General features: G+C 33.1%; 1 protein-coding gene across 4 annotated transcripts in view; it reads right to left on the reverse strand.

Moving 5' to 3' along the window:
* Col24a1 (collagen type XXIV alpha 1 chain) overlaps positions 1–15,515 on the reverse strand; it is a 313,236-nt gene that overhangs the window by 264,378 nt on the left and 33,343 nt on the right. For all 4 annotated transcript variants that reach the window (XM_021255434.2, XM_004841343.4, XM_021255435.2 and 1 more), the window contains exons 7-11: positions 13,454–13,507; positions 10,144–10,197; positions 6,031–6,075; positions 1,560–1,613; positions 291–335 (exon numbers count right to left, since the gene is read on the reverse strand). In XM_021255434.2, coding sequence (XP_021111093.1) covers positions 291–335; positions 1,560–1,613; positions 6,031–6,075; positions 10,144–10,197; positions 13,454–13,507 — 252 coding nt within the window. The remainder of the gene's footprint in view (positions 1–290; positions 336–1,559; positions 1,614–6,030; positions 6,076–10,143; positions 10,198–13,453; positions 13,508–15,515) is intronic.

Here is a 15,515-nt window from a genome sequence, read left to right on the forward strand (position 1 = left end):
CTAGATTTATGTAGGTCATATATAAATAATACCACATATATTTAAAGAGTACATTCTAACATGTCAGACAGACTAACATGAGAAATTAACAGAAAATAGTGATGTAAAACCTACCACTATGAGACTGTTGTATGTGGCCATAAAAGTAAAAATAGCAAGTGTATTATTTTCAGACTATACTTATGTTAAACTCAAAGTTCTTTAAAAAGTATAAAAATAATACATACTTGTATATTTCATTCTACCTTTATGGAAGCACTCTTAACAAGATTATGAAAATGTTTACTTACTCGTACACCTTTAGGACCTGAATTACCTTCTGGTCCAGCTAAACCCTAGTAGGAACAAAAGGCAATGTCATCACACTATAATACTTTTAAAGTGTTGTTTACAATTTACTAAAAGTATTGCATTGTCTCATTTTCAAAACTGTAAAATTCAGCTCACTATACCTAATGAAGATTACAAATGTTCAAGGAATTATAGAATTGGATATACTTCATACACAAATATATTTTAGTTATCTAAATATAGTACATTAAAATATATTGTTAATAAAGCAAACTTTTTGCACTGAAATATTTCTTATTCGAAAATGGAGTTGCTTTAGAATAGTTCTAATTAGGCAATTCTAAAAGATATCCCCATAATTTTTTAAAAAGATGAATACTTGGGGCCGGGGATTTAGCTCAGTGGTTCTGCCACCTGCCTCACTAGCACAAGGTCCTGAGTTCAATCCCCGGTACCAAAAAAAAAAAAAAAGAATGCTTTTCAAACTTTTAATCAATGTCCATATGGTTAAGTGTTTTTCCAGATAATATGTATATCACTTAATTGGGGAGAATATAAATACAACACTTCTAGATATTTTTAAGGGCCTAAAAATGTAATTTTATGAACAACAGATTGTTCTTTTTTTTGTCTTTTTTATTTTCCTCACTCTTAAGAATAAAAAACATACAAATAGAACTTTCTACACTTAATTAACTTTTAAAATAATTCATGAAGATATAGCAAGGAAAGTGCTCTATTGTTAGTCTATATAAAGTAAAGAAAATTAGAAATTAGAGGGAAAAAGTTCTGAAGTGATTAGAATGGATTTTCAAAATAATATACAAAGAACTGAATTTAGCTCACATAAAAATATTTGGTAGTGGTATGTGTAGCACTGCCAACTATTTCCTAAGTGTTTATAACTTATTTTAAAATGATGCTTATTAAACAGTCTTAGCGTTACTTCATTTCAGTCAATGGCAGTATTTTAAAATTAGCACGGGACTGTTCTAAGATCTTATTAGACTTCTAGGTATTTTAATTTTGATGGTTGCACTGCATATCATGTCAAATATATTTAAAAGCCCCACACCTATTTTCAGACAAAACTTTCTGCAGTAAAAAAATTTAAGGATTTTTTACAACTTTTATTTTGAAATTATTTCTCTATGAGTACTTTATTATTTAATACAAATAAACCAACTGACATTTGAGCATTGACTCTCAAATTGAGAATATAGCTAGTGAAGGGGAATATAAAATAAGTGTGAATATAGTTACTGCACCTGCCTGCCAGGGTAACCAGGTGAACCAATACTACCAGCAAATCCTGGAATTCCCTGAAATGAAAAATAAAATAAATAAATAAATATATCAAAGCCAGAGAAAACCCAAGGAAACACATTTCCAAGTTTAGAAAGAATTTTTTCTCCCCATAAAATTAGAGAACTGCACATTGCTTATTTGACTAATATCACTAGAAGGAAAATGAGCCAAAATTGCTAAATAAAAATAAATAAAGCCGTTAGATTAGGGCATTAAATGATACACTGATCATTAATAATAGTAAAACCTAAGATAGAAAAATCCAGTGTTACCTAACTAAAGAAGATATTTATTCCCAAGGAGAGATTATGTATTTCTTAATAACCATATCTCTTTTGATTAAATTTAGTCTGGTCTCAATCATCCTGCAGTAACCTTTAACACAAGCCTCAAGTGAACTTCCAGACCAGTTCTTTGTTTCTAAGGCAAATATAATCTTACATCAAATCTGATTAAATAAATAAATATCTTTATCATGACATGGATCTATCCATATGAAATTCATACACTAAATGTGCATAATGCCAAGAATTGAATATTTGTGTGCCCCCTGAGTACACATTTTGAAATCCTAACCCTTATTATGGTCATCTCTGATGATTTCAGAAGGTGGAGAATTTGGGATGTAACTTAGGTCATGTGGGTCAAATCTTCATGAATGGAATTATTGCACTTATGAGAGACCAGACAGCTAGTTAGCCTTCTTTCCACCATGTGAGGATACAAGAAGTTAGCAATCAGTCTGTACAACAAATCCTCACCAGATCTTGACCATGTTAGTATTCTGATCTCAGACTCTTCAGCCTGTTTCTGAGGAATAAATTTCCGTTGTTTATGAGCCACCCATGTATGGCATTTTACTATAGCAGCCCAAAATGATTTAGACAGATAATAAATTCATTTGGAATTGACTACTTTGTATTCTTGCTTTGAAACAAGATTTGTTTAAGGAAAGCTGTGCTATAGAACTGGGTGGAAAAGTAAAATAAAAAATTTTTTCATTTTCTTTCATTGATACATTATTTATGTGTTAATATATTCAGAGTTTAGGTCTATTAAGTAATTCTCAAATCAAAGAAATGGCAGAAGAATATGTGTTGAGCTGCCTTTATTTAACTTTAAGTGGTAACAACTGCAAGTTTACTAGATTCCATATTTATCACATAAAATTAATTTCCCATGTATTATTTGTCAGAGAAATTAACCCTTTGTCCCCTTGCTCTGAAGCAGACAGAAGTGCCACCTTTAAGTCCTGAAACACTAAAACTGCTAAAAAAAATTGGAAAATCTAGAGAAAGAATGGACTAAGGAAAAGGTAAATGGAAGATCACAGTTTAAAGTTTCTTTTCTCCACTTTTCTTGGAATACTTCTGTCAATTTTGTCCTCTCACTTATCTCCTTCACGTTCTTGTCTCTTCCCTTGAGCCAGCAATTATCATTTATTTAGCAGTATCTCATGTGCTAAACGCTTTAAATCTATGAGGCACATAGTATTTTATCCATTTTACATTTGAAGAAACTAAGATACAGAGACATAGCAATCGGGACAATTTCATACACTATCAATAAACATTGGCCTTCTAACGATTATAGAGTAGACAAATTCTTGTCTATATGTAGAGAGATTATAATGAATTTCCAAAATCATATTATGTAATATTATTACCTTATTAGTATTAGTATTACCTTATTAGTATTCTATTACATATAATAATTTACATAGTCCTAAAACACTTATTGAGTACTTAATCATGTGCCAGGCACCACTTCAAGTATTCTATATGCATTTTTCTTATTCAATCTGTCAAAATTCTATAAGATAGATATCATTATCTCTATATTACATACGAGAAAAAAATGAGGCACAAAGTTTTTAAGTTACCAGTGAAAGGTCATTTATCTAGTAGGTGGGAAGCCAGAATTTAAATCAGCAAGTCTAATTCCGGAGACCACTATTCAAAGCTCCCCACCCCCCGGGAGTGAGTTAGAAGTGTAAATAATTTCCAATCACACTTTAGGGAAAGCCTTCTGTTAGGATTTGCTTCAGCATATTCACAATTGCCCTCCTTTATGATCCATCCAATTGCAAAATACATAAGCCTACATCTAGACATCCACAAAATTGTATATTTGCTTATGCCAATAGAGGGGAGTGAAACAAATTTCAAAGGCCATTTTTTATTCTACAGGTCACTATCTATCTGGCTAATGCCAACACCATTCCATCCATCCCATTCCTTTCCTAGCCAAATTAGGTCAACTGACCTCAAGAAAAAGCAAATCTGTTAGGGGGCATAAGTGAAATATTATTTCAAATGGGCTTTTACATATGGAGATCTAACACATCCCGGCTGCATAGAGAAAAATTTAAAAGAATTCTACTTGATGTCTATCCTAGAACAGCATTAAATAAAATAAACATGCAAGCATTCAGCAGAGTCTTTATATGGCATGAGCATATTACAAGCCATCCACACCCAAAAATCACTGCAACAACTACCAAAACTCAAAAGAAACTTGAAACATCGTGACTCAGTTCACTTTACACTTAAAAACATATTTAAAAATTCAGTTTGCTCACTCAACACTTGAGTGGAAGAACAAGGATGCAGTTATAACCCTAGCCTCTTGATAAATTAGGGTTAGGGAGTTAGTGAAACTGCCCCAATCTCATTTCTCACTCTAAGCATAAAGATATCTGTGGTAAGTTGGTCAGATTTCATTCAGAATCCCAGCACTGTCACTATGGGTCTTTTCCATATGTATCTCAGCTTTTCTCATTAGTAAAATAGAATAATAACTAGGTTGTGAAATTACTGGGTGGAGAAAATAGAACAATATGTGAGAATATCTTCAAAAGAGAAAGTAACTAAAATATACTTAGTGTTGCTGAACATTATATTAGTTAAGATATATAAAATATTGAGTAAATAATTATAGGACTGAAAGATGTATTTAGCAGTAAGACAGCCTGCCAAAATAGCAGAGGCTCAGTTTTTATTACCAGAGCTCACAGAGATGATATCATTGTCTTTCTAAATGTTTGCTGGCCTATTTGTTTTCTTGTTTTCCAGAAGTGAATAGCTTCTAATACATCAGTTATGCTCCTTGTAATATCCACAGTGTTCTTATAGCAAAAATGCAAAATTAATTGTGTTTTTTTTAAGTAAATACAAATTTTGACTCTTCCTTTTCAGAAATAAGAAAAGCAAAAATTATCTCCAAAATATAATTCCCAACTTTTAAATCTTCTAAAAAGTTTCTGCCCTCAGAGTAACAATGTGTACACTAATGGAACAAGGTGATAGAGAAGTTGTGGGAGAACTCGTCAGTACAGCTATGCGGCCAGTTTTTTCACTGAGTTGTGAATTATCCAGTTTCCTTTCTTGGAATCCACACATTTCTGCCAAGACAGTATTCTAGGAATTTTTTTCCTTCTCAAGGACTAATTCCTGCAATCCTTCTTGTATTTTTCTCCATAAATCTTCAAATGCTTTTCCACCTTGTTTGATCTTCAGGAAATTAATATCGGACCTTATACATATGTTGCTTTGCTTGCCATGTTTAGTAATTAGTAGTCTTGAAAAATTGTGTCTCTCAGAGATGAATAATGTATTTTCACACTTAACCTGAGTAAAAGAAAAAAATGCCTTTGTTTCTTCATTTATATTTTTCCTTTAGGAACCAACCAACCAAATTCCTGAGGTTGCTTTTCAGGCTTCCTGAGGCTCTTTGCTGAATCTTTAATAATGGTATATATCAAATTAGTTTTTAATTCCTACTCTTCTGTTTTATTGTTACTGGTTTAAAATATCCTATATTGAAAGACTCTATCCTGTTATATGATGATATTTTCTGGTGTGAAAGAGAATCAATAACATGATTCAAGCCCAAACAGGCCCAAAACTATTTTGGCTTTTAAATAATGTGCATGTGCATCATGGACAATACATGGACTATCCTAATTCAGATTGCATTAAAATTTATTTGCATTTCCTTATGCAAGGTTAGGGAACTAATAGCTATAGATATACTTTAGTGAATTGATATGCCCCTGAAATTGTACAAAAACATCACGTGTGTGTGTGCGTGTGTGTGTGTGTGTGTGTGTGTGTGTGAATATGCTTGTCTCCTGGGGTTTATAGCATTTATAAGGTTTTTCAAAGGGGACTATAAACTATAGAAGTTTAAGAATTATTTTTCTGAAACAAATTAGGCAAATAATGAAAGTAAAATTGTCAAGTGTTATCTGTTAAATATTTTTCTTGAAAAATATCTATAGATAACCAATTAAAGGTCATTTTGGACTAAAGAAAGGAGAACTACTTTGAAGAAAAATTGAAAAAGTAGGTGAAAATATTCTCAAGACAGTCCCTTAATGTGTGTCATTTTTACTGGAGAAAATACAAGTCTTATAAAGGAAGTACTTACTTGTTCACCATGGAGTCCTGGAGGCCCAGGATGTCCTTTAAGGCCCTGTAAGGGGAAAGTGAAGATATATTATGAAAAGTCAAGTCATACCATATAAGCCAAGTAACTAAAGAAAGGTTCAATGTTTAATCATCAATGAAATTTAATTCTCAAATTTATTTATTATTTAATTGAGCCCTAAAAGCTTACTTGTTAATAAATAATAAATTCCATAATTTAGTTAATTTTGTATGTTATTGGAATAATTTATTATCAACTGAAATGGCAATATATAATAGAACACAGAATCTTTTATAGTAAAAGGACTCATATCTAGCAATATGTATGCTTAGTTTGCTGGGGCTTTTTAAAAGTTGGTTTTAGGGCCAGGGATTTAGCTCAGTGGTTCCACCACCCGGCTCGCAAGTGCAAGGTCCTGAGTTCAATCCCTGGTACCAAAAAAAAAGTTGGTTTTAGTTCAATAATGCTGAGACAAAATATTCTTAGGCAAAATTTGTTTGTAATTATTAAAAAACTGGACCATATCCAGGTAGTTTCTCTGATTTAACTCACTGTTCTCAGACTTCTGAGTGAGATAATTAAAATGAAAAAAGTTGTTCACAGGTTTATCAAAAGGAGTCCTATAAAGCCTAAGAAATTAGCAACAAAAATATTTTCCAAATAATAGCAAAATCACATCTTAATATCTATTATTAACACTCAAAATTATAAAATAAACAATATCCCCCTTCTAGAGAGATCTTCTTTTATGAACAAAATGGAAGAAACTAAAAAGAAAGGACAGGACTAAAGAAATAAAGGCAGATTTTGGAGCTTAATTGTAGTGTTCTAATCAACAATCAGTGAACTAATCTATTGTTTCCTAGAAGATTTTCAGGCATATAAAGGAATTAAAAAAGTGCTTTTTCTTCAGAACGTCATAGGATTTTAAACAAAACACAACTCAAAAGCTTGAAATAAATCATAGCTCACAAATTATAAAAATGTCCCAATAATATACTGCAAACAAAAGTTTTTAGGGCTGCAGTATATAGTCCAATGGAGTAAAAGAATTATTCAGGATTAGTCACTGTGGGTTTATCAAGAGAGAAGAATTTGGACTGATGGGTTAAAGAAGAAAATGATGCTTTGGTTGGACTACAGATAAATGAGAAGTGAAGCCCATTTGAAATACAAAGGAGTGACTTTGGAAGCTTTAACATGTTAAAATTAAAACTACACTAAAATCCTTAAATAGAGGTCTCAGGAACTGCCATGGTTTGGATGTGGTGTTTCCCTGACAAAGCTCACAGGCGCTGTACCACTAAGATACATCATCCCCAGCCTGCACACCATGCGCGATTCGATTCCCGCTGTAACAGTGCAGTGAGGCAGTGGGGCCTGTTTGGCTGCTTGCAGGTATGCTCCTTTGCCCTTCCACTTTCTATCGTGAGTTGAGGCAGCTTGAGGTCCTCGCTAGAAGCCACGAGATGCCAGCTCCGTGCTTTTAGACTTCTCAGCCTCCATAGCCAAATCCTCATTTCTTCATGAATTACACAGCCTCAGGTACTGTTGCAACAAAAGTGTACTAAGACAGAAACCCAAGGAAAGACTTAAAAAAGTAAGAAAGCAAGTTTGTAGACAAAGATTTCTATGTTACAGGTTTAGCATTAGTAAAAAGCAAAGAAAAGAAGAAAAACCTAGAGGAAAAGGAAAAGCCCTATCCTCTGGAGCCAGTTCCTTTGTGATTAAGCTATTAGAAAGCAATCAGGGATGTAGCTGGGAGAAAGAGGTAAAAAAGGAAAGAAGGAAACCAATAAACTTCACTGAGCTATGCATAAGCATAGTGCACCATTGCTGAATATCTAATTGTTACAGCAATTTTATACAGCAAGTATCATCTCAGTTTTCACAGATGAGGAAACTGAATTCTGAGAAATTAAATAACTTGACCAAAGTCAGGCAGAATCATACTACCTTGATAGACTTATCAAAGAACTGAGTAACCTGCCTTTCTAGTTACTTTATATGCCCCTAATTACCTCATCTTCAAATACAACCTGTCCTAATTCTCATCAACATGTTCAACTTATCAACAAAAAGTTGTATTTCAAAAATCATTAAAGGTACCATTAAACATAATAGTACCTTTAATAGCATCTAATATTTCCAGGGGCTTTCAATTTCCTTCTGAGCTTTCACATTGTTTTAAAGACAGCTGAAGATTAGCGTAAGTAAAAATATGCAACACAGTGTACTCAGTTGTTCAAACTGAGCACACAAACTTCCACAAATAAAATTATCCATAAAGCTTAGGGTTTTTCCCCTTTTTTTTCTTAATAGGAGACTTTTACAAAAACCTCTTCAGCAGTAAGACCGTGGTAGAGGGTCCCTGGGGTGAGACAGCGGCTCTAGGAGGTTGACAGCTAAAAGCTTTCTGGAAGAGTGCCAGGAAGACAGGGAAAAAGGAGCCAGGGAACGAGGAACACAGGTTACAGAAACTGCTGTTTGCTTTTCCTTTCCCATTAAAAAAAAAAGTATGTGTCTATTTATTTACTTATTTTTATTTCTGTGAACCCTTCAGTCTAGCAACATTCTTTATTTTCTTTGGACACCACCTGTTTTTCTGATGAGCATTCTTTTCCTCCCCAACCTAGAGTGAACTTTTCCTGAAGCACTTTCTAACAGCAAAAGATATCTTTTAATCATGGTATCTTCTGCTTGTACAATTTCCTTTCCAGGAATTTTTCTTCCGTCAGGATGCTTGATAGAGTGGCAGCACTATGCAGGTGTGATCTGTTCTTCAGGAAATCTCTCCTATCTCATCTTAGCCACAGAAGTTGGCATTTGATCTAAGAAAGGAAAATACAAACACTGTCCAGTAACCTAGACTGTCATTTGGAATGAAAAATTAAATGAAAAAATGGAAGTAAGCTAGGCAAATCAAATTCTCTTTTTTTAAAAAAAATGAAGTTTAACTACTAAAAAACAGTAATAGAAAAATGCAAGTACTTAGCAGTGGGGAAGAGGTAGCTGGAAGAATTCATAAAGAAAGGTTAAGAGGAAGAGGAGGGATGTAGAGATGCTATGAAAAAACCAAAATATAAGTCAAAATTACAAGTAAGAAGCAATTATGTTGAAAAAAGAAGTTGTCAAAGGAAAAGAAAGATAACTTTAAAAAGCAGATGCAGAGAGAATACAGAAATACTAATAAAAACATACATAAACTATCCACAAAGTAATGCTGCTAAGATAATCAGAGCTGTTCTGAATCAGTGCCTGTCCCTGTGAGACCAAACCACAGTGTAGTACATATTTTTAGATTCCACATGATCTTTGTTTCCCTTAATGCTGTGAAGAGGACTGAAATAACTCATTCTCTTCCTTGAGATGGCCTAAATCTCCATTCTTTGTAATCAAAGAGCCTAAGTAAAACAATGTTTGAGTGGTTTTATTTGTTTTGTTTTGTTTTACTACTAATAATACCAAGCACAGTGAGTTCTAGTCTGATTTTCCACATACTAGCCATATCGTGAGTCTCAATATTTGTAAAATGATGGCATTGAATTAAATTATTGCTAAATTTCCTTCTTGCTTAAATTGGTGCTAGAATTTTGTGATTAATGAACTGTTCAAGAAAGTTGCTATTTTTTAAAAAGTTTAGCTGTCATTGACTGAAAGCGGAGGCATGACAGTCAGCGTGGGCTTGGAGAAATGGGAAGAATTCAAGTAAAATCACCCAGAATCAAGCTCCCATGGGCATTTCCTCAAATGGTCTAAAACAAAGATGGGGCTTTGGGATAAGCAGAATGGAAGAGAGTGAGCTGGTAAAACACTGTTATGAGAGAATATACTTAAAAAGGGCAAAAACTTCAGTAGCTTATTTTCCTCTTTGACTTTCTTCTGAATGTGAATTTTGTACTTATCATTAACTGAAGGGTCTTTTATTTTTCTAAGTTTCTATCTTTTGTAGGCATCATTTTTCTGGATTAGGACAGCAATCTAATTTTCTTTTCTAAGAAAAGGAACTTAAAACAATTTTTGGCTCAACTTCAAAATCAGATTGTACTAGTGGAAAAGCTCCCAGATCCATCTGACTGACATCCAATATGTCAGAGTAAAACTACATCATACCTTTTCACCTTGCAAACCAGGGGGACCCATTAATCCACAAAGGCCTGGATCACCCTATAAACAAAACACAGAGATTTATTGTCATGGAAGAGAATAGAAAATGAAAGCCCCCTTTAATCTTAAACATCAAGACCTTCAGTTTTGATCAAGTACAGTCAGTTTTGATCTTCAAAGTCTAGCTCAAGTTCTACTTTGTTTCACAGCCCTTTTCAGGTCTTTCTGAGACCCATCCCCCCTCCCTCTTGGAGTGCTGAATACCTGGACTATACTTTCCCTCCTCCATGAATCTTCTCTTTCTTGGCTCTTTTCTCTAGGAATTTCCTTACTCCCCAAATTCCTCAGTCAAAACATCTCAAGGAGTTCATTCAAAATTTTGCAAGATTTTATGAGGCAATTTCCCTTTTCAGTAAAGACCCAGTCTTAGTGGGACCCTTAGGTGGAACTCAAGAGCTGTGGAAAGCACAGCTGGGTTCATTTGAGGGACCCAAGAAGGGCCACTTACAGAAAGCTTCCAGAAGGCACTGGTACCTTCCCTTCTGCAGTCTACAAGATCAGAATGTACATCTGGGAATAAGTACAGTATAGCTAAAATGTATTGGTAGGTCCCTGTGTTTGGCTTCAATAGACTAAACTTCATCAACTAGGGCCATCTTTCCCCTACCTTGATGAAGACTTGCTACCTCATTTGGAGGAAGAAAGAAACCTGTGGCAGGTAGAAATGCCAAGAGAGATAGAGGAAGATAGATTGTATGAACTGACAAGGAAAAATAAAGTCAAAAAGAGTGTAGGAGAAAGCAGAGATGGCAACATGGATCATCTTGAATCAGTTTACTCAAGGTACATATTTTTGTAACCTTTTTCTCCCTCTTTACACTGTAACAGAATTCTTCCAAGTGAAAAATAACATGTCTTATTTGAAAGACAAAAAGAGGAGTTGGAAGCATAGGTCCAGTGGTGGAGCCCCATGCTTATAATGCAAGAGGCCTTGGGTTCATAGCCAGCATCAAAAATGAATAAATGAATGAATTAAAGAATATTTAGGTAACAATATTAAAGAGATCCTTTAATAACTCTTTACATTTTGTTTAGTTTTTAAGTGTATTACTTGTCATCACATTAAAAAATTGGAAGAGAAAGGAATTTTTCTGCTTTCTTTCTTTCTTTGTTTTTTTGTTTCTTTTTTTTTTTTTTTGGTACTGGGAATCAAACTCAGACCCTTGCACTTGCCAGGCAGACATTGTTCCACTGAGCTACATTCCCAGCCGAAGGAATGTTTCTGGTCATTAACAGTGAGGTGCTTTTTCCATTTGTTCTAATATTCATTTTAGCTTTTCAAATGATGATCATGATGATGATGATGATGATGATGATGATGATGATAATGCCTTGTTTCTCTTATGGGAAAGGAAAAATTACACTATCTAAAAACTATGTATGTATGCACTTGAAGTCTCAAAGGGGCTTAAAAACTTAAATGGTTTATTATATATGTTACTTACTGTATTTCCCACGGAAAACTAGCCCTTGTATTTCTTCTGTTGTTTCATCACTGACCTTGTATTCATTGTAAAAATGGCTGGATAATTAAAATACAGTTTTTTTCCAATCTCTCTCTGCTCCCTCCAATTTAATATTTGTATTCAGACTGTATTTGTATACCTTATCTCTTTCCTCAGTATATTTGAACTCAGTTTAATACAAATACTATTTCTAAGAGATTACTTTTAAAGTTTACTATTTTATTTACTTGGTTATTTTTTTTTTGAGATAGGGTCTCACTATGTAATTCAGGCTGGCCTTGAACTCATTATGTAGCCCAAGCTAGACTCAAAATTGCAGCAATCCTCCTGTCTCACCCTCCCAAGTGCTGGGATTACAGGCATCTGCTACTAGGCCTGGCTTAAAGCTTACCATTTTAGAAATATATACGTCAGTTTTAAAACATAGATTTCACTCATAGCTCAATGGCAACATGCTATTAGATTCTAAATCTTGCTGTAACTCTCTAATGAATATGAGTAACTCAAAAAAATTTTTTAAAAAGACTAACATAATGTCCAAGCCTCAGTTCTCATACTGAAGTAACCTATATTTTGTACAGAGAAACCACAAGAAAAGATAAGCTGAGCATTTAATATAAATATTTATGTTTAATCTGGAAGTTTTATTTGAAACATTACCAAAGCAGAGTAGGAATCTAATTTCTAATCTTTAAGTAGGAAAATAAATGTACTATATTTAGATTTTAAATGATGGAAATTGTGCTTCTTTCTCGATTGTAGTATATTTTTTCTTGTAAAAACTAAGAGATCAATGAAAATACTATGTTTCTAGAAATAAACATTCATTCCTTTTACAAGTTGCTTAGATTTAGCTCAGTTCTACTATAGAAATAAAATTCCTAAAAAGTTTCAAAGATTTACTTGTTGAGAATTTATCAGTAAAGTCCATTATTATGGTGTGTGTTTTTTTTCATGTTTACAAAAGTTTCTGTAAGACAATTAAAGCTCAGATTTCAAACCAGGAATCATCATAATTGTTCAGGGATTCTAAGTTTGTGATGATATACCACATAAACAGAAATACCTTATAATTACAACACATTTATCAAGTACATATCTAAACAAAACTCCCCAAATATCTTTCTATAAACTCCATTTGTATTTTTCCTTGTTGAAAAACAGTATTCTCTCCCAATAAAGATTTTGTTGCTATTTTTACTTTAAAACATTAGTTTTTACATAAAAGTATATGTGTTCATGTTTCAAAGTACTATGATAAAATGAAAAGGATACTGAACTAGAAGTCAAAAAATGTAAAGATACTGTTCACTCTGCCATTTACTGTCTATCTTAAAATGTATTAATTTTACTTAACTAGAAAATATGATAATAATGACTGCTTTCACAAAGAGTTTCTGTGGTCATTAAATAATAAAAAGTATGTGAAACTATCCTAAAAAGATGTAAAATGGCATTGGGATTTGTATTGTTTGTTTATATTAACAACAAAATCTTTGAGCTTAATACTATATCCTGCTCTAATTTTTAACCCTACTCATCCCTAACTGGCAGGTAGTAAAATGGCAGCCCATAATAACACTCAATGAAATTACCGATAGGATTTAAGTCACTAAGTTAAACTGATGGGACGTGATTTACTTAATTCTTCAAATAGTTCTTCCTTCATTAAAATCAATTGTTTTCTGTTCTCTGTATGATACAATAAAATCTTTACTTTAAAAAGATGAAAATGACTTTTAAGTACTCAAAACATGTAACCATGATTGTATTTCATGGCAAATAAATACCTTTTTTCCAGAAACAGCTGGACCTGGGGAAAATCCTGGATCTCCTTTGCGGCCCTAGATAAAATAGTTATGAAACACTTGGTGAGCCATGCATAATATGGAGTGTATCACTCATATTATACAGTTTTAAATAAAATTATTTTAAACTAAGAAGGTAGGCATAGGTTACTTACCTTTCTGATGTATTTTTTCTTAGCTTTGCTTTTAAATGCTAAGATTTCTAAAAATTCCCTAGGCAGAGTTGACTTTTTAATATCATAAAAATAAGGTAATATTATTATTGAAACATTTTCTTATGTACAGTCATTATTATTTTTTCCATTTTTGGGACACATTGAGTTATTATTTCTATTTTAGCACTGGAAATCTAACTAGTAAAGGAAAACTGCTTTTTTTAATCCTTCAAATTCTAAGGTATCATTAAAAGTTCAAGTATTTTCTAAAATCTTACAATGCACATGCATTACTTTTATCATAAAGAAAAAACCCCAACAAAAACATAGTTTTAATTGTGAAAATTATTTTGGTCTGTTGTAAAATACAAATATTTTTCATATCTTGGAATCTTTATCTTTTACATTTCAGTATTAAAAATAATAAGACTAAAAGCAACATTAATAAAATCAAGTTTATAATTGTGGCGAACTTGAAAGCAGGGAACACAATTCTAGAATGAATTATTGTTGAAGGAGAAAAACTTAAATGTTAAAGAATTTGGAACTTAAAACTCCAGGGATGGATAAACCAAATTGGGAAATACTACAAAGGAAACACTAAATGACATGATCTTGAGGTAGCATCATTTGGAAATTCTTGATTTTGACAGAAGCTCTGTAGTCTCAGTTAAACTCTATAACCAAAACTTCTTATCTTTATAGGTCACACTTGCTAGCCAAGTGGCCCCAACTTTAACAGTTACGTAACCCACTGGAACTGTTCATCTGTGAGTCTCACCTCATTGTCTCGGTCTCATCTCCCTCATGGCTTCACGTTCCTCCTTACCCAGTCAAACTACAAGGGTCATATGTTATAATCACTCCTTTGCATACATAAAAGACCCCAATGCTCTTCCTCTCTGTGTCTTATAAGCTTACCTGGCTATTCTTAAATTTAACCCCTCTAAGTATCCTGCTTCTTTCCGCTAGTAGCTCAATGTGACTCAGAGACAACAACATGTTCACAAATATTAATTTCAAGTCATGACTTCCTACATGGATCATTTTGTTTTTTATATTTAGTGTATCTAATAATTAGTTCACTTTCCCATTTTTATAGATGATTATTTTATAATTCCTCCCTCTTTACTTTACACTGATAATTTTGCTTTCACCATTCATAAACTCCCACAATCCAATTTCCAGTCTCATTTAAATCTGTTCTAAAATAATCTGCCTTCTCTCAAGGTGGAGAAAACAGAGAAACAGTCGAACCCACCACTCTCCCTCTTCCGGACATAACTGGAATATTGTTTTCTCTGAATTATTTAAAGTTTTGCTTTTCTTCCCAGGATAATTTCCATTCTGAAGTAAATGCACTAATACATCAAAACATAAAAACTGTATATATTTATGAGGTACCATGTGATGTTTTAATACATGTATACATTGTGCAATGTCTAAATCAAATTGAAACATCTATCTCTTCAAACATTCATAATTTCTTTATGATGAAAACATTTCATATCCTTTATTCTACCTTTTTGAAATATATGATACATAATTGTTATCTGTAGTCACCTTACTGTAAAACAGCATGACAGAGCTTCTAGTTGTAATTTAGTATCCATTGATCAACTTCTTATCTCTCCCTCTGTCTACTCTTCCTCACCCTCCGGTAATCACCATTCTACTCTTCCAATTTCCATTAAACTTTCCTGAACTCTCAGTTGCCATAATTTGCTCTTTCCATTGGTTCAGGTAATCCTCTTTTTGAAATGAATAGATTATTTACTGTACAAGTGACAAGGTGATTTTATACACTTTTTGTAAAGCCCAACAACTTTAGCTGTGTTATTCTTTTTCATTGTTTGTTTTGGTACTGGGGATCGAAGTTGGGACCTTGC

This window comes from Heterocephalus glaber, unplaced genomic scaffold (assembly GCF_053883595.1).
Source record: "Heterocephalus glaber isolate CG9 unplaced genomic scaffold, H.glaber_assembly_v1.0 deba00001442, whole genome shotgun sequence".
Lineage (NCBI taxonomy): Eukaryota > Metazoa > Chordata > Mammalia > Rodentia > Bathyergidae > Heterocephalus > Heterocephalus glaber.